This window comes from Falco rusticolus, chromosome 6 (genome assembly GCF_015220075.1).
Source record: "Falco rusticolus isolate bFalRus1 chromosome 6, bFalRus1.pri, whole genome shotgun sequence".
Taxonomy (NCBI): Eukaryota; Metazoa; Chordata; class Aves; order Falconiformes; family Falconidae; genus Falco; species Falco rusticolus.
Window position 1 is genome coordinate 13525792 of NC_051192.1, and position 27526 is coordinate 13553317.

A 27526-nucleotide genomic window follows, 5' to 3' on the forward strand; every position below is an offset into this window, starting at 1 on the left:
TGGGCTTTTTGTAACTCTCACAGCTAACACCAGAGGTGAAAGGTAGTACCTCTAGCAGTGCTAAGCTGCCAGTGCACCTTGGGATCTTCGTTGCCAGCACAGCTGCGATACAAAGCCCAGCTCTAATCACACACCAGATGGTTCCTTTATATAAAGGGATGACTTAAGAGTTGCCAAGCTATTCACCCTTTCTGTAAATAAAGATTCCAGTAGGAATCAAGAAACTGGCAAAGCTGCAAATTTCCGGCTTGCGTCTTGGCTTGTTCTTTAGCCTTTCTTGCTAACTGTGGTGCCAGTGTATTTTTAGGGCATGATTAAAAAAAATAGGATGGTCTGCATCTCACTTGGCTGCACCCTGCATGAACCCAGTCATACTGAAATTGTGCTACCACTGCCCTGATCAACCGTATGCTACTGATGGCCCACAAAATAGCTGACCTGGAGCCAAGACATTTCAATCCCCTTTCTACTCCTGCTCAGGCTGGCTTTGCCGCTGCAGAGCTGGAAGCTCAGAGAAAAGAGGAAAGCAAAAGCTAATATGAGTCCCTGTTCTGGATTCAGAGGCTGAGTGGCCAGGTTTCCCAAGCTGTTTGGAAGGCTGCCCCAGGACTAAGTGCATTGCATCAGCCCCACAGCAGGTTTGCAGCTCAGACGCAGGATTCCTGCTAAGCTGAGGCAATTGCAAGGAGGCACCTGTAAACTGAATACATCCCCTAGCTGGTGTTTAATATTTTTGTGCTTGGAATATATAAATATTCTGTTTAAAGAGAAAGATGGGGGGTGGGGTGGGGGGGTGGTGGTGTCAGGGGTCGGGTGCCGAATTTGGTGTAGGGAAGAATATTATCATGGCAGCTTTTTCTTCACTAATTCTTTCATGCCAACAACTGCAGCTAAAGCTTCACTTCGCTTCTTCACAGAGCTTCGCTCTCTTTTTTCCACAGATTGACAGTGCACTAGGAGAGGAAAGCTTCCACTCAGAGATGCAAAGGCAGAAGCGAAACAGTACGTACACAAATGCATGGTAACAGAGCAGGTTTTTGGTGAGCCAAGGGTGAAATTGCTACTGGGGACAGCATCTCTTGAGGTACTGAGCTGATATCATCAGTGGGGAGGTAGCTGTTGTGCTTCAACCCCAGCCTGGAGCTAAGCACCACGCAGCCATTCGCTCACTCTCCCCCAGTGGGATGGGGGCCAGAATCAGAAAGGTAAAAGTGAGAAAACTCATGGGTTGAGATAAAGACAGTTTAATCAGGAAAGGAAAATAAGGAATTCATTCACTACTTCCAGAGGCAGGCAGGCGTTCATCCATTTCTAGGAGAGCAGGGCTCCATCACGTGTAACAGTTACTGGGGAAGATAAATGCCATCACTCTGAATGTCCTCTCCTTCCTTCTTCCCCCAGTGTTGGGGGAAGGAGGGGTGACATGGGCCCACTTCTCGAGCTTGTCCAGGTCCCTCTGGATGGCATCCATATGATGACAGACATAAGCACAGTTTCTATGCAAGTAGAAATACATGGTGTAGAAAAAAGCCCCGAGTCTCTTAGCAGAACAGGGGTCACAAGATAATCCTGTACGGCTTCAGACTGTGGGTGATAACCCATCCATTTGCTGAGTTAAAGGAGAGAAGGGATGAGACAGCTTTTCTCCGTATACATCGTGCCATTTATGTCAGCTTTCCATTGCTCTGCGACCAAAGAAATCTGCCTTTTGTCAGAGAAACAGCAGATAAAACACATGCAGACTATCTGTTGAGTAGGAAGCAATAAGATTTCTTAAGCAGAACGCCTCACTAAGCTACCATTGAATAGCAACAAGGAGCCCAAATGCCAAACTGGAAGCCATCAGCTTGTGATTTACCCTCACACACAACTTTGCAGTCTTATGCTATTTCTCTTTCAGTGCTTATTTTTGACCTTCCCCCTGTGGAGTACACTGTTGACATTGAAGTAAGCCTTATGGATTCCTCTTTTCTGGAGCAGGTCAAAGAGTATTTAAAAAAACTTCATCTTCTAGTTCCAACAAATATTTCAAATGTCGAAATGACAGTTTCAAACATCAACGTTACAACAGGTAGGTTGGTTATTTATTTTTATATTCTGGGTGCAATGCTTTTTTGCCAGTATTTGATCTCTCTCAGTTTTACCATCCAACATGCTTAGAAGTCAGCAAAACTGAACCATGCCTGCTGCCTACTGAAAGACCCAACAAGACTGAAGCTCTAGCAGCCAGCAGCACATTTTGTTACCTGCATCCCACCACTGAATGCTTTTCTTTTCCTAAGGAAGAGACAAAGCCAGAGGAAGCCTGAACCAAAGGGTTCTGCTCCAGTTTGACTAACAAGCAGTCTGAGTTACTTTCAAGTTTCAGGAAGCTGTGACGGGAGTTTTCAGACTGTTTACTTCCCTCACCTCTCATTCAGAATGTAAATTGCTGTATGAGGCCGAACTCTGACCCTGACAGAAACAGGCTGCGTGAGATGCGGTCTTTTCCCCATATAACTCACTAAACTATCCTTACAGGGCAAAACACCAGACAGGTTTTTATTACCTGACTTGTGGTTGTGCAACACCACATGCAAGTAACTACTACAGCAAAAGATATACAAACACACCAAGCATTTATAACAGTAAAGGAGGAGATTGGGTACCTTCTTATTGCTGGTCCATAAAGCAGGGAAAGTAAGCATTCATCAGTTCTCAAAAAAACATGCAAATGCATCTTTTAAAGGCCTTCAGGGTCACGTGCAATGTGTGAAAACCACTTTGTTAATATCTTACTTTGCCAGTGGCACATTAAGAGCAGAAAAAATTACAGAGAAGTGTTTTTTTGTTTGTTGGTTTTGGTTTTGTTTGTTGGTTGTTTTTGTTTTTTTTTAATTAGAAAGCATGTATGTCTCTAAACCACTTTGATAATGTTACCTTGCCTCATGCAGTGTCTGTCAGGCTACAGTCAGAATGGCACAGCCCTTTATTAGCCACTGGGACACTGAATCACCATTACATGCTCTTACAATCTTTAAAAGCCTATACATTTGCTTTCAGCCCAGGCAATATAGAAATATCCAATCTGAAAACTATCATAGGACTTTGGCCAATATGCCAGGTCAATTTTTAGGCTTCACATATCCATTCAATTACTTGAAAGTAACTGATCAGACTTATTCTTCTACCAGGCTGGTTCCCATTTCTGGTTAGCCATTTACAATTAGTGTAGCAAGATTTGCAAGGCATCAGATCATCATGCTTGCGTCATTCAAGTGAACTCACAAGAAGGGCAGCATTTAGTTGAGATCACTGGCATAAAGATACAGCAGGGTAAATATATATCATGCAATACGTTATGCCCTGTTTACCATTCTTACAGTATTTCTCTGTCTGTCTGACACTAGTCTGTCTGCCCAGTGGTGAGAACAGTAGCTGTTGTTCTTGTGAAAATGGATATGCCTGGCCAAGTGGGGTGTGCAGTGACTTGATAACCTGTCCTCCTGTCAGCCCAGCACCTGACCTGCTCTGTGGCTACATGAAGGAAATGCCTTTCTACGGGCCTTACTGTGAGCCTGAGGTGGAAGGTAAGGAGAAACAGAGCTGAACTTCATCACTGTACAGCTCATATACTGGTTAGAAGACAGAATAGCATTAAAGGTGTGATAAAGGAACACACGAGGGCTGAGCTGGCTACCACATTATCTATGAATGTGGAAAGACTGTAGAGATGGTTTAGGGCTCTTCTCTTTGTGATGTGGGTCCACCTTGACCCAAGTACTTGCAGATATTTAGTGCCATACTGGAGCCCCAGCTCTTGGAACCACTCACATGCCTCTTTGGGACTTTAGCTTCCACTAAGCAAAGACAGTTTCATCTCATCAGGTTTTCAACAATGAAACTTAGAAATGTGATCCAAGTATGCCATAGTGCTCAAAAAAAGAGAAGAAGCAAAAAAACCCAACATGTATCTTTTGTTTGGTTTTACTTCATGACTCTTGTGACAAGGTTGCCCTTGAGTTTTTAGGAACCTAAGTGATGACTGGACACGCAGGCTGGGCAGCACTGAGGTGGAGCACTACCTGTTGTCCGTGCAATCTAAGACAAACCCCTGTGAGGCTCTGCCTCTGACCTGTGATGGAGCAGCATGCAGAGATACCCAGAGGCAGCCCTAGAGCTGGAAGAAGCCCAGTGCTGTCAGCATACCTGTTCTAATCATCTGCTTAGAGGCAATGCTAGGTGATAAATCACAGAGCAGCCCCATATCAATACTGCTATACTATTTCCAGGGCTAGAGTTAGTATCACTTCCATATTGAATCTGAACACCCCTTAGAAGTCCAGGGCCCTGGGTGCAATGCTTCTCCACTGCATGGCATGGACATGTCCTTAAATGGGCTCAGCTTAGAAAATTCCGGTATCTTTCTAAGCATTTTACATTCTTTTGTGCCCATTGATGGGTCTTCATGCAGAATATTACCCTCCTAAAGTCACTGAGGATTTTTCCATTCATTTCAGTGAAACATGGGTGGAGATTCATCCTGGGTGACTGTCACTAGGCAAAAGTTAAGTATCTGATCAAAGTTATTCTACTGAACTCTCTGTAACTGGAGCGATGTAGCAATTCAACCATTGTAGGAAAGCTGCCTATCACCTTTTGAAGGGGTCTACAGCTTTGCATCAACTGGAGGAGGAGTCTAGATATCTAATAGAAGCAGGCATCTAAAATAGATACAGAAAACTGGGAGAATCCCAACTTTCCTATGATACAGATTAATCTTGGCAAGTTACAAGATTTTGATTTAGGATTAGGATGTCTTCACCCAGGGCAAATTATGCCTGAATAATCTAGTGGTTTTATAGGATGGAGTGACTGCATCAGTGGACAAAGTAAGAGCTACAGATGTAATCTACTTATATTTATATAAGGCCTTTGATACGATCCTCCACAACAGTCTTGCTGCTGAATTGGAGACATATGCGTTTGACAAAATTAGTTCAATGGCCACGTCCAAGGAGTTATAGTCAATGACTCAGCATCAAAGTGGAAGCCAGTAACAAGTAATGTCCTTAAGGAACTGTACTATTTAATATCTTCATAAATGACATAGTGAGATTGGATGCACCCTCAGCAAGTTTGTAGATGACACCAAGCTGAGCACTTCATTCACTAGAGGGAAGGGATATCACTCAGAGGGACCTGGACCACTTGAGGAGTGAGCCTGTGCAAACCTCATGAAGTTCAACAAGGCTAAGTGCAAGGTCCTACACGTGGCTCAGGACGATACCCAGTATACATACAGTCTGGAGGACAAAGGGGTTGAGAGCAGCCCTGCAGAGAAGGACTTGGAGATACTGCTGGATGAAAACTGGACATGAGCTAGCAAAGTGTGCTTCCAGCTCAGAAAGCCAATCATCTCCTGGGCTGCATAACAAGAAGCAAGGCCAGCAGGTCAAGGGAGGTGATTCTTCCCTTCTACTCTGCTCTTGTGTGACACCACCTGCCACACTGTGTCCAGCTCTGGGGTCCCCAGTACAAGAAAGCCATGAACCTGCTTGAGCATGTCCCAGGGAGGACCACAAGAACGGTCAGAGGGCTGGAACACCTCTCCTATGAGGAAAGGCTGACAGGGTTGGTGTTGTCCAGTCTGGAGAAGAGAAAGCTCCAGGGAGACCTTGTTGTGGCTCTTCAGTACTTACAGGGGCTTATAGAAAGGCAGAGAAAGACTTTTTACCAGGATGTGTAGTGACATGACTAGAGGTAATGGTTTAAAAGTGAAAGCAGGTAGGTTTAGATTAGATATTAGGAAGAAATTCTTCACTGTGAGGGTGGTGAGACACTGGCACAGGTTGCCCAGAGAACTTATGGATGCCCCATCCCTGGAAGTGTTCAAGGCCAGATTGGAAGTCCATACCCATAAAAGGGGCATTGGACCAGATGATCTTTAAAGGTCACTTCCAACACAAGTCATGCTATGATTCTTAGATTCTGTGATTAAGTTAGAGGAAAAAACTAACAGATCATTTTGTAAGCATTGTTTTTTACTATTTTTATACTTATTTTTATGATTTTCCTTACAGGCTCATGTGGTATGGGAGAACCCATCATAATGAATATGTCCGTCAGACTCGACAGAGACTTTTGTGATGATCTCAGGGACTCTTCTTCTGTATTATACAAAAACTACAAAGCTGACCTTGAAAAAGCGGTAATGACTTTAGTTTTCCATCTCTGAAAGTAGAAAGCCCTTTAAGAAATATGGTGCTTATCCTAAGTGTCTGGGAAGTAGGGTGCACTGCCACTGTCTCTGTGGGGAGCTGTGAAGTATGCAGCGGTGGTAGCTACCAAGTGGGACAAAGCTGATCTCCATTGAAAGCCAATGACCATATTTCCATTCATTTTGATATACTGGATGACAGGGAAGTGTTTAGGAATCTATTGCACCAAAAACATGAAAAAAAAATAATCTCATTATTGGTCCCAGCTTAAATCCACATGAACACTCATAGAATGAAACCGTCAACACAAATTTATCCCATGATGGTGGAGAGAGCACCAGGCTTGTTCCATCAGGAATGCTACATACCCTTACTCACATCAATGCTGAACAGAGTGTTTCCTAGTTTAAACATGCTAGAGTAATACATAGAGAACTTACATCATGTACTGTCTTTGTTTACAGTTTAATGCTAGCTACAGATGTTTACCAGGCTTTGTATCAGCAACAGTAACTGGTTTCAGGTAAGTAAACAATTTCATTTTTGTCCTGGGAGACACAAATCTTTCTGTCTGGTCTCCAGGAGACCCCGGTCAGCAAACACTACATTCACTCTGGCTAGAGCCCACACCCAGTATGTACATACTGAGTAACAGTATAATAGCTGTACAGGAAAGCCCAGCTATTAGCATGGAAATAGGACTGTAGGTAAAATTCACTGTTGTGCAGAAGTCCAAGGAACATAATAATTCTCTATCTGGTTCCTCTTTGGGAACCACCCAAAAGGGGAAAAGAATGTGAGTAAACCTAACGTCGTTTCCTAGCTCATCGGGAAGATGAATTAGTGGACTTTGACTCTGGATATAACATTGGATCTCAACAAAAGACACATCACTTAAGTCCACATATATTTAAATGCAGCTGTATTTTAGGTTTTCTAAGGGAAGTTAACTAGAAATAGACAGCAGATGGAGATGTCACATAAAGGTGTCCTTACTTTGGGAAGAGCTGTAGCACAACCTTCTTGTATGCCAGAGCAAGTCTTGAGTCACAACAGGAGCTTTCACAGGTGAGCCCTGTGAAGCCTTCCTAGCCATGCAAGGTGGGTCACCACAACACAGAAAACCACTGATACACAAGGATATTAAATTCTGGTGCTTCTCTTATTCTTGTATCTGTTTAGGCCTGGAAGCATTTTGGTGAACTATGAAGTAAAAGCAGGAGCAGCAAGCTTCGAACAGATAGCAAATTCAAACAAAATTGTACCACAGTTTCTAGATACGAGGTACCACCTAGACGAAGCTACCTTCACAACAGAAATAATTAGTAAGTTTAAAGCACTCTCAATACTTTTCCTTCACCCCTTAGTATTTCTAGCCTGAACCATGTAGCTGCATTATACTGTTGATTATTTGGTACGGGACCTTCAAAACCCATTTATTTCTCTGGCTTTTCATTTCATCCTGTGCCACCAAAGCTTAGGACTTACATGAGACGACCATGCGTACAGTACCTCCCACAGAAAACAAAATCCTTCCAAGCTACTGCACTGAACCCTGGTGCAGTGTCTCCATGGGAGCAAGTTCGAATACCCTGATGTTCACCTCCAGAACTGAGATAGCTCTTAGCGTATCAGGCTGCCAGCACTTCCCACTTCTTGAAACAAAAACCTCTTGCAGTTTACATGAGAACAGGTTCCCCCTGGCTTCCTTGGCACATTTTCCATGCTGCTGTGGGATAATGTGCTACAATGCAGTTGCCTGATCAAGTGCCTCAGAGAAGCTGTACTCTCTGTGCACTGAGCACTGGTCTGTCTTTCTCAGAGGATTACTTTGACCTGGTTGCTTCTCCTCCCATTTTATCTACTTAGAAGGTAATGGTGGGGATAATATTTCTGGCTCTCTGCAGAAAACCTTCTGGGATCTTTGGCTGACAAAGAATATGTTGAGGGAAAATTGCATAGCTTGAATCAGAGGTAGTCCCCTGCAACTGATACTGGGTGCGTATTAGTTGTGAAGCACCTAGGCTTCCCAGGAGATGAAAGACACCATACAGGCGTGAGCTGAATGACAATAATGCAGAATGTTGCTCTTTGTCTTCCCAGATCAGACAATCTTCACTGTGACCCCTGCAGACTTTTTTGAAGGAGATACAGTAAGACTAATTTGTGAGGCAAATTCAGCATCTGAGAACGTGACCTGGTATCACTTTGATCAGATCATCTCAACCAGCTCCCGGTATTCAACGGAGAGAAAAGTTTCAAGAAACTCGAAGTCAATTCTTAAAATTAGCAATATTACAAGGAAGGATTCTGGTATGATTTTCTATCATTAAAACAGCAGGAGTAAATCTCTAGTGTGGCTAAGTCAATAAAAAGCAAAGAGGAATGCTGTGACTGCATTTTTCTAGAGTAAATGTGAAAAATACGCTGTCCCTCATAATTTTCCTGTGGGATTTTTTTTTCTTTAATGAACTATGTACTGACAGGCATCGCCAGTAAGATGTGAGCTGACTGAAATGACTACACAGCCCTGGGTATTCTCAGTGCCAGGCTTCACTGCCACATGACAGGAGACTGGTGACTGCACGGCTGTGAAGCCTTCCCACACTTTTGGTGTGGTAACTCGAGGTTGTGGTTGAATTCATCCTTGATGGCCCTTGCCCTCTTTGCAAACGTAACCTGATTAATCAGAGGTTGGAGCTACAGTTTTTCATGTGTTCATGTTTAGGGCGTTTTGAAAATCAGAAACAGGTAAATCGGTGGCATTTTTGCTGGGAGGAGTTATCAGGGTAATTATCATGTATTATCAGAGCTTTGACTCAAGCTCCCCCTCAGTTCTTCTCTTTGGATCATGAATTTTACATTCAACTTCAAAAAGGGTAGCCTGTGACCAGGTATTTGGGCACACATATGCGAGGTAGGAGTTGTGTGTCCAAACTTCTTTGGGCTAAGGATGTCCTGGACCTTATGGCAGTGGTGCCCCCACTCCCATATAAGCGGTTTACTCACTTGGGTATCCCCATGGGGAAGGGGAACCCACATACCTAAAGTATGAAGGAAGTTTGGAGCTCTGATTGCCACTTTCTTAAAGGAAGCCTGGCTGCATCCAAGGGCCAAGTGCCTGAGAAAGTGGCTGATTACTACTCTGCTGTCTCTGGCAACACCTTCTGAGCAGCATCTGTGCCTACAGAGTGCCAGCCTTTGGGGAGCCCACCCTGGGTACCTGTCTCTCACCATTTTGCACAGCCAGTCTACATTCTTACTACGACACATTGCTGTCAGATGGATTATAGGCAATATGCAGATCCCCAAAACACCAACTCAGCCAAACTTTAAGCATTTCAGTCCCAGAGACCTAGTCTCTGCTCAAGTACCCATCAACACTGAAGCTGCCTAACCTATATACATTTGGCACCAGGAGTCTGCAGAAAGCATACTGCAGGTGACCTCAGGGTACATTTTGATCAGCAAGTAGCAGAGCCGCTGTAGAGCAAGGAGATGTGAAAACTAGGTGTGGAAATAGCTCCCAGCTCCTGACTCCAAATGCAGAGGTAAAAACAGCAAAGTATGTTCTCAATGCTAAGATATTGCCTATGCTTTACAGGTTCCTATAGGTGCACTTTCAGAAACAGCGATCCATTTTACACGCTAATATACAAGGCCACAAAGACAATAGCAGTCTCTCCGCTAAATGTCACTTCAAACTTTAACGACATCACTGTTATATGCAACAGTCCTGAAATGCAGACGAACAGTCCTCTGCTGTCCTGTTGTATTGACAGACACTTACCATCACTTACTGGTGACTGGAAAGTAAACGGAGCAATCAACATTACAGGTAAGATTAACAAAAGATTCTTTCACTTGTGCAGGGGCCAGTGGGATTCTGGGTGTCTCCATGCACTGTGCAGACACTGATGCTTAAAACTGTGCCATCCTGGATGGAAACAGCCACCTGGACCAGCATCACACCGACTTTTTCCAGAAAGCTTATTTCTGCATTGTCTGGTTTTGAGAGTAGGGATGAGTGCATCAGTCTCTCCTACTACCTCTAGAATAACCCTTGGGGTATGAAAGGCTTCTGTGTACCACATACTGAGACTTGGCAACCAAGGGACATAGGTGCTACACTTTGAAACAGCTGCAGCACAGCTAAATAGTGAGCGCACAGTTTCCCTCTGCTCCTGTAGCTGTGATACATCACATGCCAGTTAAGTCAGTGGCGTCCCATGAGGCTTTACTTATGAGTAAAAAGAGTTAGTAAAGCACCAAATAGACATGTTACAAGGAGTAACAAAACAACATCAACAGAAAGGCTCACAAATGTCTAAGGACCATAGTCATAAACAGCCTATTTCCCTCAATATTTTATAGGTATGGATTAACCATTTGTTAATAACATTTACAACCATTTTTCATAAATGAAATTTAGCAGAAAGCAGGACAGCAGGATGAGAGAAAACCTTCAGAGCTCCTGTGCACAGCCATTTCCACAGAGAACAGGTACTGTGTACAGCAGTGCTTGCAGAGAGAGGGGTGATCCTGGCCTCCTGTAATGAGCTGTTTTGCCCTTCACTCCCTGTGGCCAGGCTGTTCCCCAGGAGCTCTGCTCTCATGCCAGATGCACCTTCAGCTGCAGCATGGGACAGCTTTCATGGGGTCTAGAGCTAAGCCAGTTAAAGTTGAGTGTCTGTCAAGTACCTCCAAATTTTTATTTCAAAATACGATATTAAAATCTGCAGTACTTACTCCTGGTTTACTTATCTTACTCATCCTAAATACTGCAGATAATGAGGTTAGGCTGAACCAGAATAATCTTCATTTTGGCTTATCCTGAGGTATCCAAGCAATGTTGTTGCTCTCAGAGTGGTTTTGGTGGTAGGTGCCCAGCACTGTGCTGAAAGTCATCTTCAGACCTTTGGAAAACCACTGTGGGTGTTGCCAGAGCAAAAGGTGTGAATGAACTTCAGCCATGATGAGTTAAAAGTGCCATGTTGTCACAGGTTACATACAAACCCACAAGGTTTTCCTTAGCTAGAGTGTTTGCTTATGATTTCCAGAGCCCAGGTATTTTTGGACATCCATAGCCCTTCAAGAAATGTTTATTTCTTTCCAGGAGTCTCCAGTTTCAGTGGCAACTGCACTGAATACAAGCTCATTATCAATGAATCGCTATGCCCACCCGAGCAGTCAGGTACGGTGATGACATACACGTGTGAGCTGCACACCGGACACGGTGCCTGGCATAGTCAAAACATCAGAGTGACGTACCTCCGGGCAGGTAAGGGTCAGGTGGCATGTAACAGACCATCAGCAATTCTAGCACGTAGGTGGCCTCTGTGGCACGTGCCATTCGCAAGCAAATGGTTATAACAAGCGACTCTCCATAATGTGACATTTACCTTGTGTTGTCTCAGCCCATGTAACGATATCTTCAAGCATCTCATCAGTTTCTGAGGGATATAAATTCAATCTGACGTGTGAAAGTGATGTGACCAATTATGAAAGTATCAGTTGGAAAATCTGGTCTGGAAGCAAGATGAAAACAGTAGACTGTGATACATGCATCAAAAATACAAAATTCCCAGCAACATCTGTGCTCGAAGTGAAGAACGCCACACAGGACTGGAGCGGTGAGTGAACATGTTTTGCATTGGCTACAAAGGCAATGAAATTTCTGCACCAAATCATTTACAGCATCCCTAGCCCTGCAAATCACTGTGAAGCCTGGTCACAGTAAATAAAAAAGAGAGTTAACATTATAACTACTGGAGGACATCAAGACATGACGCTGCCAACAGCACTGTACTTGTTCAGTATGAGGACTCCTGACCATGCAAAAGCTGAGGAGCACTTCTGTTGACTGAGGCATGTTTTTTCTGTCACTTCTTTCAGGCACCTACATCTGCACATTCTCCCAGAAGTACTTGGAGAGTTCTGCCAATGTGACAATCAAGGTTATTCCCTTGCCTTTGAAGCAGAACATCCTGATAGACCCCATTGAAGCATCTATACAGTGCAAAGTGCAACAAGATCTCCAGTGCTGCATAAGTGCTAACACCATGGAAGATTATTACACTGTTACATTCGTGGTTCAACAAAAGGAATTTCAAGTTGGTAAGAAACAATGAACTTGCAGAATCATTAGCTGCACTACGTGTCGCAACCCAGTCCCTGGTTTGGTTTTTTTTTCCAGTTAGGTCTGTGTAAACAATTCATACTTACTGCTATTACGACAGCACAGAAGGACTCCTGGGGGGGGGGGGGGGGCGGCGGAGAAAAAAAGGAAATTAACTTTTTTTAACATGGTTGCCATTCTTGGGAAGCATGGCTGAGATTAATAGAAGAGCAAGTGAAGTCACTGCTGTAGTGATAAATACATAACAGCTAAATTCAATGTTTGGCTTGCCTTGCCAGGCAGTGAGAAGTGAACATCTTCACCGTTGTTCAGATTAAAAATTGCTGAAGTCCATTTATTCGCTTTTAAATTCCACTCTGCGACTTTTTTGAACTGAGTAGCAAGGAAACATTACTTAAGAAGATCTACTAGTTCATGAAACATGTAGAATAACAGATTAAGAATGCAGTTAAAAAAAAAACCTATTCTATTTTCTTCAAGGATACAGGTAACATATCTTTAACAGCACAAAAGCCTAAACTTGTACGTCTTCAAATTCAAGGCAATTCTGCAGCTTCCCTGATGTGTTTTTATATACTGGAAGTTTTCAAGTGACTTACAAAACAGTTAATTTGGAAAAAAAAAAAAAAAGCAAAGAAGATCCACCTAAACTAACTTAGAAAACCTGTAGGAATGCAAAACCAACAGGCTGAAGTGTAAAGCAGGTGGAGAGTGAGGGGTCCTTCAGTTGCTAAGAAAAATGCCAAGGTCTTTTTGGAAGAGATTGCAGTTAGGGACCCTCCGGTACTGGCATACTGAAAAGCAATGGCAGTGCTGTGCAAATCCTGAGTTCAAAAGTACTATATAAGAAGGGAAAAAAAATCATCCTAGCCTAAAGGAAACACCTATGGTAGAAGCAGAAGCAGGAAGAGTATTCTCCAAACTGGTTTCTAAAGTTAATTTTTGTTCCTACACAGGAAGAAAAGATTTGGGCAGTTTTTGCTCATATACTAGTAATTGAAAAGTTAATGATCATGCAGCAGCTGCCAGAAGATTCATTAAGGGGTAGGGGTGCGTGTGGGGGGGGGATAAGACATGGGGATCAGCATACAGAAGTGAAGTTTTTCTGCAATGGAAGTTGTTTTTTTTTTCCTCTAGTACTCACAGAAATGAAAATTTTGCAGAAGCTTTCTACTGTCTGCTAGCTAATCTGTCCTAATCCTTCCACACAGGGAAAAAGAGAAAAGGAAATTTGTTGTGCTACATGTACAGTTACACAGAAACAGAATGCAACACGGAGAAAGAGCTCACGGTGTATTGCAAGTTTACTAACAGCATTAAACAGACAGTCAACAGTGAAAATATAAGACTGCAGCTGATACCTGGTAAGAAAAAAGTTACTATTTAAGGCTGTTAAATAGGAAATCCCACTATCTTTGTTAAATCAGATGCCACAAATTTATCATTGGTGACACCTAACAGGAGCAGGTTTTGTTAGCAAGAATTTTTGTCTCCTTCTTCATGGGAAACTTTGAAATACAGAGGAAAATATCTATTTTGCTGTAATTAAAAAAAAAAAATACACAAGATGTTTTGTCTTCACTGGATTTAACAGTGGCCCCAGTATGTTCCCTAGCAGTTATAGTTCAGTCATCTTCTGCCCCTACTTCCTTCTGGTGCAGCCTGCACCACCGAGCTTCATCTCCTGTGTTGAAATGCAGTCGTGCAGCTCCCAGCATGCACCAACAGTTTAGCAAAGAAAACAGGTTGTGGTGCCTCAGGAAGAAGTAGTCTAGCTCAGGAGATCAGCCTGTGGGAGAGCATATCCACTTCAAACACAAGAATGGTGACCTCCATGAGGTGTTGCAGAGACCTGGGCAAGCCCGGCTACCCGTCAGTGCTGCAGGTAGTAATTAGAATTAGATTTCAGCATTGCTACATCCAGTTTTGATGTTTAGTTCTGACCAGAGTTTGTATCTTCCTGCTTCTTACTCTAAATTGGAAAGAAATAAGCCCCATAATGCAGAAATTTTGGTTTTTCCATAGTAGTGACACCTGTCAAATTGGTGTATCTGGCCAGATTTCACCATTTTAGGCAACAAATATGCAGATGCTTTATTTACTTTAATCAATAGATACTTACTGATATGGCTAACCCAATCAAAGCCAGTTAGCAAGACCCACTGTTCATCAAAAGGTGTTGAGGCCTCACTAGCCAGGTCTTAATGAATTTCCTGTTGGTGCTCCAGCAGCACTGAGTCCCTTAGCATAGTCAACTTTGTGTGAATTACTGTTCACATAGTGGTCAATATAATCCAGCTTCACCGCTGTCTCACCCTGTAATCTAATAGACAATTCTTAAAACTTTGGGTATTGGTTTGTTGATTTGATTCGGTACTCAAAACCAAGGGGCTTTATTAAATGTCCTTTATAATTTCATGCTTCCAAAAAATTGGGAATGCAAGACATATACACCCTGAAAGGTCAGAATTAATGAAGAGAGCAAGCTAAAATCGTAACTGATTTAAAGACCTCTGAACTTCAGGAAATCACAGGTTTGAGAGGGGTAAATTATCTCCCTGCTTCTTAGTTTTCTGCCTCTGTGTCTTTTTCTCAATACAGACAAGGAAGTTTCCTGCTCAAACAGCTTGGGCATTGGAAAAGAAGGGGCCACATTAAAAAAGCCATGCTGTGATGTAGATAATCCAGATATTTTTACCCGAGGCAATCAAGTTTACAAGTGCATCAACAAAGTCTGGAAGTTTGAAAGGAATAACTGCCTGTCTGAAGCAATAAACAACCTGCTAACTAGTGCTGAGGTAATATTTCTGACTTTTCTAGAGGCTAGGGCAGGGGGGCAGGTAGGAGAGAGGAAAAATTTTTGCTGGGTGGTTCTTTGCTTAATATAATCTAAAATGTATGCAGCATTAAAAATCAAATATTTAATTAAAACTATCTTTTAAAAGAAGTGAAGAATGTTTGACTATATCTATGCTAGTAAGTGAAAGAGGCGAGGTCCCCTCCTCTGGCCCAGAGGGTATGTGGCCCTGCATGGCCAATATCCATACCCATGAACATGCTCTCCCAGAAAAGGTGACCTTATTTACAGCATCCAGCAGGAGAACTGGCTGGCCTGGAGTGTTCCCTGATCCATGCCTAGGCATTGCCTCGGTGAACACCAGTTGGCACAAGCCCAGAGTATGCTGCAGAGCACCTAACAACGATGCAGTAGGGACAGCTGCGGGCCACTGCCCAGCCTTAGACCCAGGCCCTGTTTAGGATGCCCCCTCAGTCACTACCCCTCACTGACAGGTGCTGAGCCTCGGTTTTCAGCTTAGGTATCCTGTCATAGTGCTCTTCACTTCTACAAACCATCCAGAACCACCCTTCTCTCAGTGAGGTTATATGAGAACAATTATCTTTCTTTCAGCAAATACTTACTATGTTTGTTTTAGTAAATTAGGCACAGCAAGGTCCCAGGCAGAGGGACAGCTACTCTATTTCGTATTTCTTTAACTTGCTAGATTGTTCCCTTATATGTTTGGGCCCAGGCCAACTATTTTCTCCCCCAAAATTTCCAGGAACAGTCTGCAAGTTAGCACTTGATGAGAGACCACTCTCAACAGGCAGTTAGGATACCCTGTCGTGGAGGATCAGAGGGCTGAACACTTCTGGCATGTCTAGAATGACCCTGACTCTGTTTTCTTTACTGGCGTGGGGTAGCTATGATGATGGAGGATCAAACTCCAGGCAAATTGCACACATGATGTACTGTTATCTTCTGTTGCAGGCCTTGATCAACAGTCCTGAGGCAAAAGCAAACCTACCTAACTACCTTGCAGAACTTAATAAAAAGACAAGAGAGCAGCAAAACAAAACAAAAAGTTCTCCTGCAGACCTAGGTGCAATCATTACCATCCTGGATATAGTCTCCTCCATCCCAGCAGATGCAAAGATGCTCACTATTCTCGTAAGGTTTTATTTTAAGTCTTACCTACACTTATCAAGGCCCTTTTGTCATAGGGGATGACATTCTCCCTGAAGAAGCTTCACAGTTAATTAGGGTCAGGAACAGGAAAGTGTTAAGGGAATGAGATTAAATGACAGCAAAAATGAAATTACAGGAAAAAGAGTTTATGAAAAATAAAAATGATGAAGGTGAGCAGCCTATGCAGGAAAGAGAAGCTGCTGTCTGCTTAGCAACTAGAAATGTTCTAGGGACCCATAAATGTCTCTAGCATTCTAAGAAGGAGGAAAGGACAAGGAACAGTAGATGAAAAATTGGACATGAGCCAGTAAAGTGCGCTTCCAGCTCAGAAAGCCAATCATCTCCTGGGCTGCATAACAAGAAGCAAGGCCAGCAGGTCAAGGGAGGTGATTCTTCCCTTCTGCTCTGCTCTTGTGTGACACCACCTGCAGCACTGCGTCCAGCTCTGGGGTCCCCAGTACAAGAAAGCCATGAACCTGCTTGAGCATGTCCCAGGGAGGACCACAAGAACGGTCAGAGGGCTGGAACACCTCTCCTATGAGGAAAGGCTGACAGGGTTGGTGTTGTCCAGTCTGGAGAAGAGAAAGCTCCAGGGAGACCTTGTTGTGGCTCTTCAGTACTTACAGGGGCTTATAGAAAGGCAGAGAAAGACTTTTTACCAGGATGTGTAGTGACATGACTAGAGGTAATGGTTTAAAAGTGAAAGCAGGTAGGTTTAGATTAGATATTAGGTTTAGATTAGATATTAGGAAGAAATTCTTCACTGTGAAGGTGGTGAGACACTGGCACAGGTTGCCCAGAGAACTTATGGATGCCCCATCCCTGGAAGTGTTCAAGACCAGTTTGGAAGTCCATGCCTATAGCAAGGGCATTGGACCAGATGATCTTTAAATATCAAAACCATTCTGTGATTCTATGAGTAGAAGCAGGAATAGAAAAAAGGGTCAAAATAGGAATAAGATCAAGGGGATCAAGCAAGGAAAATCAATTGGGTGTTACAACAAATGAATAACAAAACACATTTTAGAAATACTTGGAAACCTTGATTGTGAGGTACAGAGGAAAACCACTGGTCTTCTGAGCAGAAAAGTGCAAAACATCTGAAATATCAAAGATAGTACAAAGGCTGGAAAAGAAGAGGAAGAAGGCTGGAAACCAAAACAAGAAAAGGCTAAGTAATATGTAAAAAAAAATCCCCACAGCTCCACTGTTCGAAACCTTAACTTGAAAATAGAGAATGCAGAGGGTTAACAACTGAATGTTTCATATAGATTGAGCAAAATAAGAAAATTCTGGGCTTTTTCAAAAGTCAGTTCTAGGACCACAGGAAAATCGCCATCAGAAACAACAACGATTTGTAGGGGATTTCAGTAACAGCATTATTCTGTTCTTGCTGTTTCAGAATTTTCTCTCCACAGTGGACTTTGTTGTTGCTGATTCTGCAACTGAAGCTTGGGAAGACCTGAATAAAGACAGCGTACTCAACAGTTCTTTGTTACTGCAGTCAGTAGAAAATTTTTCCCTGCGCCTCCAACCAGTTAATAATACCATTCCTTCTGTCTATGCAAATACCCTTCAGCTACAGGGTATAGTTGTCACAGAAAATACCGACACAGATTATAATAAGAACTTCAGCAGTACAGAAAACCTCACAGTTAATGTGCTCATTAGTGAAACTGAAATTCGGGCTCTAACACACAATTCAACTGTTGTCAGTGTGGTGTACTCAAAGCTTGGACATATTTTGCCCCAGAATGGGTCCGAGTATGTGAATGGTTTACTGATAACAACAATTATGAGCAGCAACGGAAGCCAGAAGTTTGACATTAATATGACCTTTGCAAAGAAAAACACATCTCTAAAGATGCCCCAGTGTGTCTTTTGGAACTTCACACTCAACGAACGTAAGGGGGGCTGGGATACTCGTGGCTGCACAACCACAGAGCGAGGAGATTATGTCATTTGCTCCTGCAATCACTTGACATCCTTCTCCATTCTGATGTCACCTGATAAATACTCCCAGGCAATCTTTGAAGATTATATTACCTACGTTGGCCTGGCCATTTCAATCTTGAGTTTGGTGGCCTGCATTATAATTGAATCCTTAGTCTGGAAATATGTGACAAACAACACAACCTCCTACATGCGCCACGTCTGTATACTCAACATAGCTACATCGCTCCTGATTGCTGACATTTGGTTTGTTGTCACTGCCTCCATCAATGACCAAAACCAACGGATGAGCGGAGGTATCTGTTTTGTGGCCACCTTCTTCATCCATTTATTCTACCTGTGTGTCTTCTTCTGGATGCTCAGCCTGGGCCTCATTCTTTTCTACAGACTGGTCTTCATCTTACACAACACAAGTAAGACCGCCCAGAAAGCAGTGGCATTCTGTCTGGGCTATGGGTGCCCCTTTCTCATTGCAGTCATCACCCTTGTTGTCACATTGCCAAGGAACAATTACATAAGAAAGGGTGTCTGCTGGCTCAACTGGAAGGAGAGCAAAGCTCTCTTGGCCTTCGTCATACCTGCCCTGATCATTGTGGCCACAAATTTGTTCATCACTGCAGTTGTTATAATAAAAATCCTAAGACCAACTATCGGGGATAGGTCAAACAGGCAGGAGAGGAACTCTTTGTTTCAAATTGGCAAAAGTGTGGCCATCTTGACACCACTGTTAGGCCTCACCTGGGGATTTGGCCTTGCCACCGTCATCAAAAACAGCCATCAAGCTTTCCACATCCTCTTTGCTCTGCTCAATGCTTTGCAGGTGAGTCACACATATGTATGGGTTTGTTTCCTCTGTGACTGTTTAACAAGTAGTGATGTTCCTGCAGGGCTGTGCTTGGAGGGGAATAAAAACCACTTGGGAAAGCTCAGATTTGCCTTTAGACATCCTTATTCCCAACGAGCTCTTTGGGAAACCATTCCAGGAATTCAGCAGTATTTCATATTCTCAGCTCCCTTAACAGATATGTCTTATATATAAAGCTGACATGATAACTTCCAAATTTGCCAGTAGCTTTGGGAAGAGGTTCATTCCTGAAGATCAGGAAAATAGCCCTGTTATGTTCAGGTGGCCAAGCTTCAGCACGTCTGGTCTGATTTCCAGTGCATCTGGAGGCATCATACTATGCTCTTGTGGGTTCAAGTAACAAGGGAGTATAAATAACATGGAAGTCACCAAGAACAGCTGAGTAGTAGTAATAATAAAAAGAGGAACTGACCAAAATACACATTATTGGGAGTTTTCAGTCAGTATGATTTTTACAACCACATATTTAGGTGGCCAGTAGGATCCCGATACAACAGGATTTCTTAAGGACACAATAGTCATGTCTACACTGTGTTTTAAGGATAGCATCAGAATTGTGTGCTTCAGACCAAACTCAACTGCCTTTCGTACTGTGAACCTGCTAGCTTATCTGGGGAGCATAGGCAGGGCGTATCTTCCATGCACAAAAGTCCCTTCTTCCAAATGTTTAGCGCTAGCAAACTATCTGTGTCACTTCTGTAGACCAGATATGCACACAGTTTGAATAAGCCAGGCTAAAAGAACTCGTACTACATCGGCACTCCGTTATGTGAAACACAGTTAGGAAAATGCCCTCTTTCAAAGAGTTCAGAGTTTAAATAGTCAATATGGACTATGTTTGAGAGTTATGAGGTACTGCAATTAAAAGGTGGGTGTCATCAAACTGCATGTAATTATCTGTCTCCTAGGGATTATTCATTTTGGTGTTTGGGACCCTCTGGGACAAGAAGGTAAGGATTCAAACTATTTCTTGTATTATGTGAAAATACTGTCTGAATTTGAACATAATTACTGTATTTACTGAATGATTTTTATTTTTTTTTAACAAATAGATACAAGAAGCCCTGCTGAAGAGGAATTCAATGTCCAAATGGAGTTCACAGCAAACAAAGGTTAGAAAATTGACCTAAGAGTGTATTTTAGTTACTGCTGAATAGTCTAACATTCTCAAAGTGTCTTTTAAGTCAAATGCACTGTATATTCTGAATTATTTATTAGAACTAGTCAGAGAAATTGAAGACACTAACAACACAGATATGAATATCTCCCCTTTTCCGAAGTTCATTATTTCACCTATAATTGGTAAAAACCAAGGAGACTAGTGGACATTTGCTCTGAATTTGACAAGAAATAACCCACAAAATGTAACTGAAGCATTATGTTAGAAAACAGAAAATTTCAGTGGCCCTTATTTATGCACAACCTAAGAGAAATGCAAAGAGAACTTACTGGGGAAGAAGCCCTTCAGCTATGAGCAGGAAAAGATGGAGATATTGCAGCTTGGTTGAGACAACTTGCATGAGACAAGGCGACAGGTTAGCCTTCAATTTATCCTGAGGACAGAAAAGTATGAATCTTCTGTTAAAATCGTGTCTATGTGTTGCAAAGACTCAGATTTTAATGAGAAAAAGATAGAACATAAATAAATATGTTTCTGGAACCAAGTGGCCTGGACACACTCCTAGAAGAGGAGAGACTTGGGTCCCATATCCAGCAAATTCCTGCATTTAACACAAAACATTTAGTGCCTAAAAAAATAAAGAAATAATGTTGCAAACAGGGACTGGATCCTTAAGAAAGATCCTGGAACTCTTCCATCCGCAGAGTTTCTCTGACCCAATAACTCTTGCACTCCTCCCTGCCTTGAAGCACAGCTTGCATGGGCATCTGGAGATGCCTCTGCTGAGGATAGGCATTGGCTTTAAAGGGGGAAACCAGTCCACTACCATCTTTAAAAGAAAAATTAAAGATTGTAAAGTGCCTGAGGAAAATGGCTGCTGAGGAATACAATTAGCACAGAAACACAGGCAGTGTTGTGGCTGAACAGAGAGGTCACAGAATCATCAAACAGTTAAGGCTGGAAAGAACATGTTTAGATCTAGTCCAAATACACTCCTCAAAGCAAGGTAAATTAACTTAGGACATTTTCCCCATCAGGTTTTCACTATCTCTAAAGCTGGAAAATCTGCTAACTCTTTGAACAAAAAGCTGTGGTGTTTTGCCACCGTCAGCATAACTAAAACCAAAAACAAACAAAGAAACAAAACTAAACCAACCAAACAAACAAAAAGCTTTTTCTTATGATTAAATTTAATTTCTTCCATTTCAATTTGTGCTCCAGAGATTAAGACTCTGGAAAAAAAAGCTCAGTGGCTGTTTGAAAGAGGTAAACCATGGCTCAGCTGCTATAAGCTACCGGGTAGCCATGGAGCTAGATGTTCTGTGCCAGCCACATATCCACTCCCTTCACTCCCTCTAATCTTCAGCAGCTCCTAGTTCCTCCCTCCACATGTCCTTCACCTCCACAGACCTCATGGCACCACAGACCTTTCATCCACAATACCTAAAGGGAGGCAGACCTATTTAAGCCACAGGAAAATGCTGACATGGGGACAGCCGAGCTTAATTATGCTCAAAAAAAGATACAGGCCAGTTGGAAGGACGCAGAGCAGAACAAGTCCCAAAGAGGTGGGAGGACTGCTCTGCTAGATGACATAGGACTCTTCAGCCTAGACAGCTGATGGGGAATGTAAAGGTGGTGTGTGCTGCTACAAGGTCACGGAGCAAGTGTGCCATCCCGTTTGACCAGGAAGGAGCAGACCTTACCCTGATGCGTGGCAGATCAAAACAAGCAAAGGAGATGTAGACCTCCTTGCTCCTGGATGTTATGGATGTTGGATGCTCTCCCAGGTTCCCTTAGAGTTTACTTCATGTTGCGGAAGCTGAACAGGCCGTGAAGGGCTGTTAAACACCAGGGTCTTGCCTTTGCCTCCAGGAGTCCCTGTACGTCTGACCGCCACAAGTGGAAAGGACATTCTGCAGGGGTGCTGCTACAAGCTTACCTCGCTTTTGTAAAACTCTTCCCTAGGGCCTCTGCCGTGGCCCACACTGAGTAAGAAGCAGCTGGGCTGGAGGATCCTGGGATCCAACCAAGCGCGGATCTGCTTATGGCATTAAGCAACCAGCACTCATTGGAGAGGCTGGGGGAACGGTGTCTCAAACAGAGGAGCAAACCTCTCAGAACTACGTGGTCTTCCAATGAGGCTTGAGAAAGCCCTAAAGCAGAATGCAGGAGGCCAAGCACACAGCGGGCTCAGAGCCTCAGTGACCCAGGACGTGTGTTACAGCCCTAGGAGAGGGCCAGGAGCTGAGGGTATGGGCTGACATTCACCTCACAAGGAACTGTGGTGGCCGAAGACAAGTTGTAGCTGCAGAGTAGGTCGTTGTCCTCTTCTCGCTGATGCCACAGGGGTGCTCACCTCTGCTTCTGCACAAGGGGGACCACGTTCCCAGGCACAGAATACAGAAAATTTTCAGCCAACAGGGATCAAATACCTGTGTCTGGGATGGCTGCATGAGGTTGGATAAGTCTGTGTATTTCAAGACAGAAGTGCTTGTTTCAGCTTGCAATTCTGCATTTATAACCCCTTACCAAAGAAGCCATACCAGGATGGGTAAGGGATTGAAGGCATCAGAATCTAACCACCTGCACTTGGAATGGAAAAATATAAATTGTGAGAAATGTTAGCATCATTCTGATATGTCAATAGAGCTTAATTTTATATTGGTGTCCAAACAGGGTTTATTCAGAAGAACCTGTACAGGTATTGCTAAAGAACTGGGAAGCAGACTTAAAAACCAGCATGCTTAAGACCGATGGGCACATAACATCAAAAGAATTAAGGAGTCCATTGGGGCTGAACTGTCAGCTCAGAGGAGCAGCACTGGCTCAAATCACTCCAGCTTCCACAAACATCACAGAATTGCTGAAGTTGGAAAATACCTCCAGAGATCACCTAGTACCAGCCCCCACAACTCAGAGCATGGTCAGCTAGAACTCAGAGGCATGTTCAGTTGGGTTTTGAGTAGATCCAAGGATGGAGACTCCACAGTGTGTCTGCACAGGCTTTTCCTGCATTTGACCACCCTCACAGTGAAAAAGTTTCTTAAGCAGGATTTCCTGTATTTCTGTTTGTTCCCAGCACCTCTTGTCCTTTCACTGGGCACAAACAATTAAAGCCTGGCTCTGTTCTCACTCCCACTGCCTCTTGTCCTTTTACTGGGCACCAAGGAGCAAAGCCTGGCTCTGTCTTTACTCCGTTCCAGTCCCATGACCCCCAGCATGCCCTGCCGTGTGGGATTGTTCCTCCTCTGGGACAGGACTTGGCATTTCCCTTTGCCAAACTTCATAAGATCCCTCCCATCATCCCACTTCTCCAGCCTGTTGAGGTCCCTCTGTATGACAGCAGGCTCATCTGATCTATCAGCCACTCCTTGCAGTTTTGTAGTATCTGCAGACTTGCTGAGGGTGCGTTTTTCCCATCATCTACAACATTAATGAAGATGTTAAACCAGCACTGGACCCAGCAGTGACCTCCCTGCATGTCCCCTCCAGCAACCCGCCGACAGCCGGGAGGCAGCAGCTTGCAATTAGCCAGGCAGAGCAGTGCTGTAAGTTTTAAGTGCCCCAATCATCTGTCACATTCAGATCTTGTGTCAGAAGGAGACGGTAAAGATGTGGTTTCTGCTTCATGGTTCTTCATTTAGGATCCCTAGAGTTGTCCACCTGGATTTTTTAAACTGGTACTCCAAGCATTCCAGTGTTTTCAGCAGGAGGATTACACCTGGGAACCCTTCCTAATAAATTTTTAAAACACCTTGCCTTCTTTCTGGCTTGAAAATTATATCTGCTAGATGTCGTGCTATTCTGACTTTGTGAAAAACTCCTTTTCTCCAGGAAACTGGGAGGAAGGCAGGAATAACCGATACAGCTATCATACAATGGACACATCCAGCAGAATAAAGTGGAGAGAACAAGTTGTGAAGTCTTGGATCCCAATTCTGAATTGCTTTTCAGACAAAATCTCCTGTGCCAGACACTTCCAACTCTAGTTGACACTGTGGAAGCTACCCCAGGCAGTGGGAACTGGCATATTTCCTTGGCAGTTCTGCTGATAAGGACTAAATAAAGTAACATCAAAGTCTTTGAGCAAACTTTTTAGATGTGATTATTTTACCTTCTTCCACTACCACCTTATGGTGTAGGTGACAATGCAAAAAACTGCCTCATTTCCCCAGCCATAGTACAACTTAATGAACGGAGAGGGACTGAACAGAAAAAGATGTGCTCTCCATACCACTTCTAAAAGCATCTTTTGGAGGAATCTCATTAAATTCTCAAACCACTCCAGAAGAGAAAAAGAAACTTCATTTCAGCAGCAGCCTGGACTGCAGAGCTGTGTTCTGATGCCCTCTAGTGTGTCAAGTCAAATTTGCTTTTGATTATCTCAGGCTATCGGCCTTCAAGGACCATCCCCAAACATATAAATCTTAGCTTTTCTGGCTACCTAAATACTACCTCATACTCCCTCAGATAAGGGACCAGAACTCTGTGATGCCTAATGCAACAGACTCCAGAGCCTAAGCCATCTTTCCTGGCCAACCATTAGAGACGGGCTATTTCTGTCCTGTAGCTTCTTTTAAAGTTGATCTTCCTTCATCACCATCATAAACATGCAAATGGGTCAACTTGATGCCTCACCAACATCTAACTTGTCCCTCTCTGCATTGCCTTCTCGTACCACTGAACACCATTTTATTGTAACCTTTTTTTCCCCCCTCCATGTGGCTACAAAGACAGTTCTAGGCTTTTGACAAAAAGCGATTTTCTTTCTTACAGTCATCATCCCTGATCCTGGTGACACCAATGCTTGCTATGAGCTATCCGCTTTCAAGAACCTTTAACAACTTATGTGGGAAAACAGGTATGTGACAGTAGACATCTCCTACCAAAGCAAACAAGGTTTTGCTTGTGTTCTCACTCTCAGGGTCTGTCTATTGATCTATTTGTCTATCCATCCATCCATCAATGGTATTTAATCTTCTAATACAAAGGAACTGTAATAAGTCATTGGTATTGCTACTGTAATTGCTCATAATTGTAGCATAATGCTAGCAGCATAATCGTCTAACACTAAAACTAAAGTATTGGATGGTGGCGTGTTTCACCAGTTACAAAACCCACTAACTGAGCTTTGTTTTGAGTTTAATGATATTATGACATAGCGCTCCTCAGTTCACTTACTGTTCATGAACTCTTCACCACCTTAGAGCTGTATCTCTTCAAAGGTTCTCTGGCTGTTATTTTATGGACATCACCATTTCAGTTATGACTTTATTTTGCAAGAAGCATTACTGAAATATGAGTATTTTCATTCCTAAATGTCTAATCTTTGCATCCAACCATTGCTTAGAGAAGATAGTAAAATTTGGTCAAAGTGGGATATGAAGGAGTTTAATGTAGGCAAGCAACTGCTTTTGCTTTTTAAGAGTCTGTTTATTAGTCAGGCAATGGAACAAGAAGCAGGTTTCTGGATCTGCTACGGTAAGTTTACATGAGTACACTAGCCAGGTACAGAAGCCTCCCACCAGAAGAACGAGACTTGCCCACAACTGCCTCCCACGCTGCTGCCACCTGAAACTCCCGTATTATCAGCATTCACTTCCACACTCTGCTCTTGGGCTCTGTGCACCTGGGTCTCAGCTTATAGCCTTGTGGTCGTGAGAGGGAGGGAGCTGGGATTCCTCTCAGGATTGTGTGTTCTAGATGTGTCCCCACGCTCAAGGAGGAGCACTAAATCCCTCTATTTGTGTGAGTAAACTACTACCCTATAGCACGATCATCAGTTCAGGCTGACATCTTGTCACCAAACACATTGACCTTTGTAGTTGCTGGTATTGCTCTAGTTCAGCTAGTGTCAAAGCCACCTGGATCATCAAGACAGGTCTAACTGTCCTTACTTTGCAGTGCCAACATGCCCTAAGCTATCTGTCTTTATGTCTAACCACTATACTTTGTTTTGCAGGAAAATACAGAGTATCTTCTTCAGAGCCATCCACCTCTTCCTCTGAAAACACTTCCAAGGCGTATTCTTTGCTTAACTGAGGCACTGTAAATGCTAAATCACATAACTCTGAAAGGACCTCTGCCTTTTCCAAGACACACACAAGAAGTATCTGTGAGTCATCAAGAAGCAGACTGCTTTGTTTTGACCAAACTGTGCCTTGGTGCATTCTTCTGGAATAATCATTTCTGGTCAATGTGTAAGGCAGGGAAGCTTTGAGAATTTTACAGGGGCTGCCAATCCCAGAAGGGATGACAAGGATTTGAAGGCCTTCAAGTGCCGGAAAAGACATTGGGAGTGAAGAATTCTCAGCCTTGAAGTGGGTGCTTAGCACTATGCAGTACTGAGCCATGAATTACAGTGCTATACACAGCTCTCGTCCAGTGGTTGTAATATTTCCCCTATTAACTCTCTGAAAGATTCCAAAGGCCTGTGTAGATACACAAGTACCTCATAGCTTCTCTCCTGCCCTCCTATTAGAGTCTGGAAAGGCCGTAGGGTATAGTGCTCTCCACTTTCTATTTAGGACTTTTGGGAACCAAAGATTCACAACTAAGAAGCTCCATTTCAGATCTTCACTTTTGACTTAGATAAAACGAAGACCGTGATGATTCCTGCGTGGTCTTCTCTCGGACAGAATGTACTGAAAGGTCCATGTGGCACTTTTTTTGAAGAAAAGGAAACTTTATATCCTTAACTATAATTGTCCTTCCCTTGATATGTAATGTGGTAAGACACAGAAGGTTGTCTGCTACAGAGGGGACTGCATTTATTTAATGCATAGTAGTGTTAAGTATGCAAGGAACTCTTGTGCAAAGTCTGTATGTTTGGGTCTCCTCTCAGAGGAGAATCACACTCGAAGGGCTCAGTGAGTCAATTCTGCAGTGAATATAAACCACCATGTGCCAGGCAGGATGAAAGGTTTTATATAAATTATTTCTCTAATACTACATTTGTGGAATCCGTTATTTCCACACCTGTACACCTTCAAAGGCAGGACTCCTGCCTTAAGCAGAGGGCTATGAGAGAGCCTGCAAAGTCTTTATAGCGCACAGGAATGTTACAAAACTTCATGTAAAATATGATAGATGGAATCACAAAGGTTTAGATTAGAAGCCAATATCAAACACTGCTGTCAGGTGGGGAATCAGGCCTCTGTGTTTACCAGTGGTGAACCTGTTTCTGGAACTTTGGGATGAACCAGGGTGGGATACAATACTAGAACACAGTTATAGATTAAGATATATTTGAAAACCCACAATCAATTTGAACTGCATG

At 43.1% G+C, this 27526-nt stretch overlaps 1 protein-coding gene across 2 annotated transcripts in view; it reads left to right on the forward strand.

Moving 5' to 3' along the window:
* The window catches only part of ADGRF5 (adhesion G protein-coupled receptor F5), a 30097-nt gene extending 2902 nt beyond the window's left edge, over nucleotides 1-27195 (forward strand). The window contains exons 3-21 of one of the 2 annotated variants that reach the window (XM_037392413.1): nucleotides 942-1002; nucleotides 1901-2071; nucleotides 3390-3569; nucleotides 6063-6190; nucleotides 6665-6723; nucleotides 7383-7525; nucleotides 8304-8513; nucleotides 9805-10038; nucleotides 11317-11481; nucleotides 11618-11833; nucleotides 12096-12317; nucleotides 13551-13703; nucleotides 14941-15137; nucleotides 16109-16288; nucleotides 17709-19079; nucleotides 20033-20074; nucleotides 20177-20236; nucleotides 25024-25108; nucleotides 26210-27195. In XM_037392413.1, the coding sequence (XP_037248310.1) occupies nucleotides 942-1002; nucleotides 1901-2071; nucleotides 3390-3569; nucleotides 6063-6190; nucleotides 6665-6723; nucleotides 7383-7525; nucleotides 8304-8513; nucleotides 9805-10038; nucleotides 11317-11481; nucleotides 11618-11833; nucleotides 12096-12317; nucleotides 13551-13703; nucleotides 14941-15137; nucleotides 16109-16288; nucleotides 17709-19079; nucleotides 20033-20074; nucleotides 20177-20236; nucleotides 25024-25108; nucleotides 26210-26289 (3957 nt within the window). In that variant the 3' untranslated portion in view covers nucleotides 26290-27195. The remainder of the gene's footprint in view (nucleotides 1-941; nucleotides 1003-1900; nucleotides 2072-3389; nucleotides 3570-6062; nucleotides 6191-6664; nucleotides 6724-7382; nucleotides 7526-8303; nucleotides 8514-9804; nucleotides 10039-11316; nucleotides 11482-11617; nucleotides 11834-12095; nucleotides 12318-13550; nucleotides 13704-14940; nucleotides 15138-16108; nucleotides 16289-17708; nucleotides 19080-20032; nucleotides 20075-20176; nucleotides 20237-25023; nucleotides 25109-26209) is intronic. The other variant, XM_037392414.1, reaches the window with a different exon arrangement.
* Nucleotides 27196-27526: the final 331 nt, after the last annotated feature.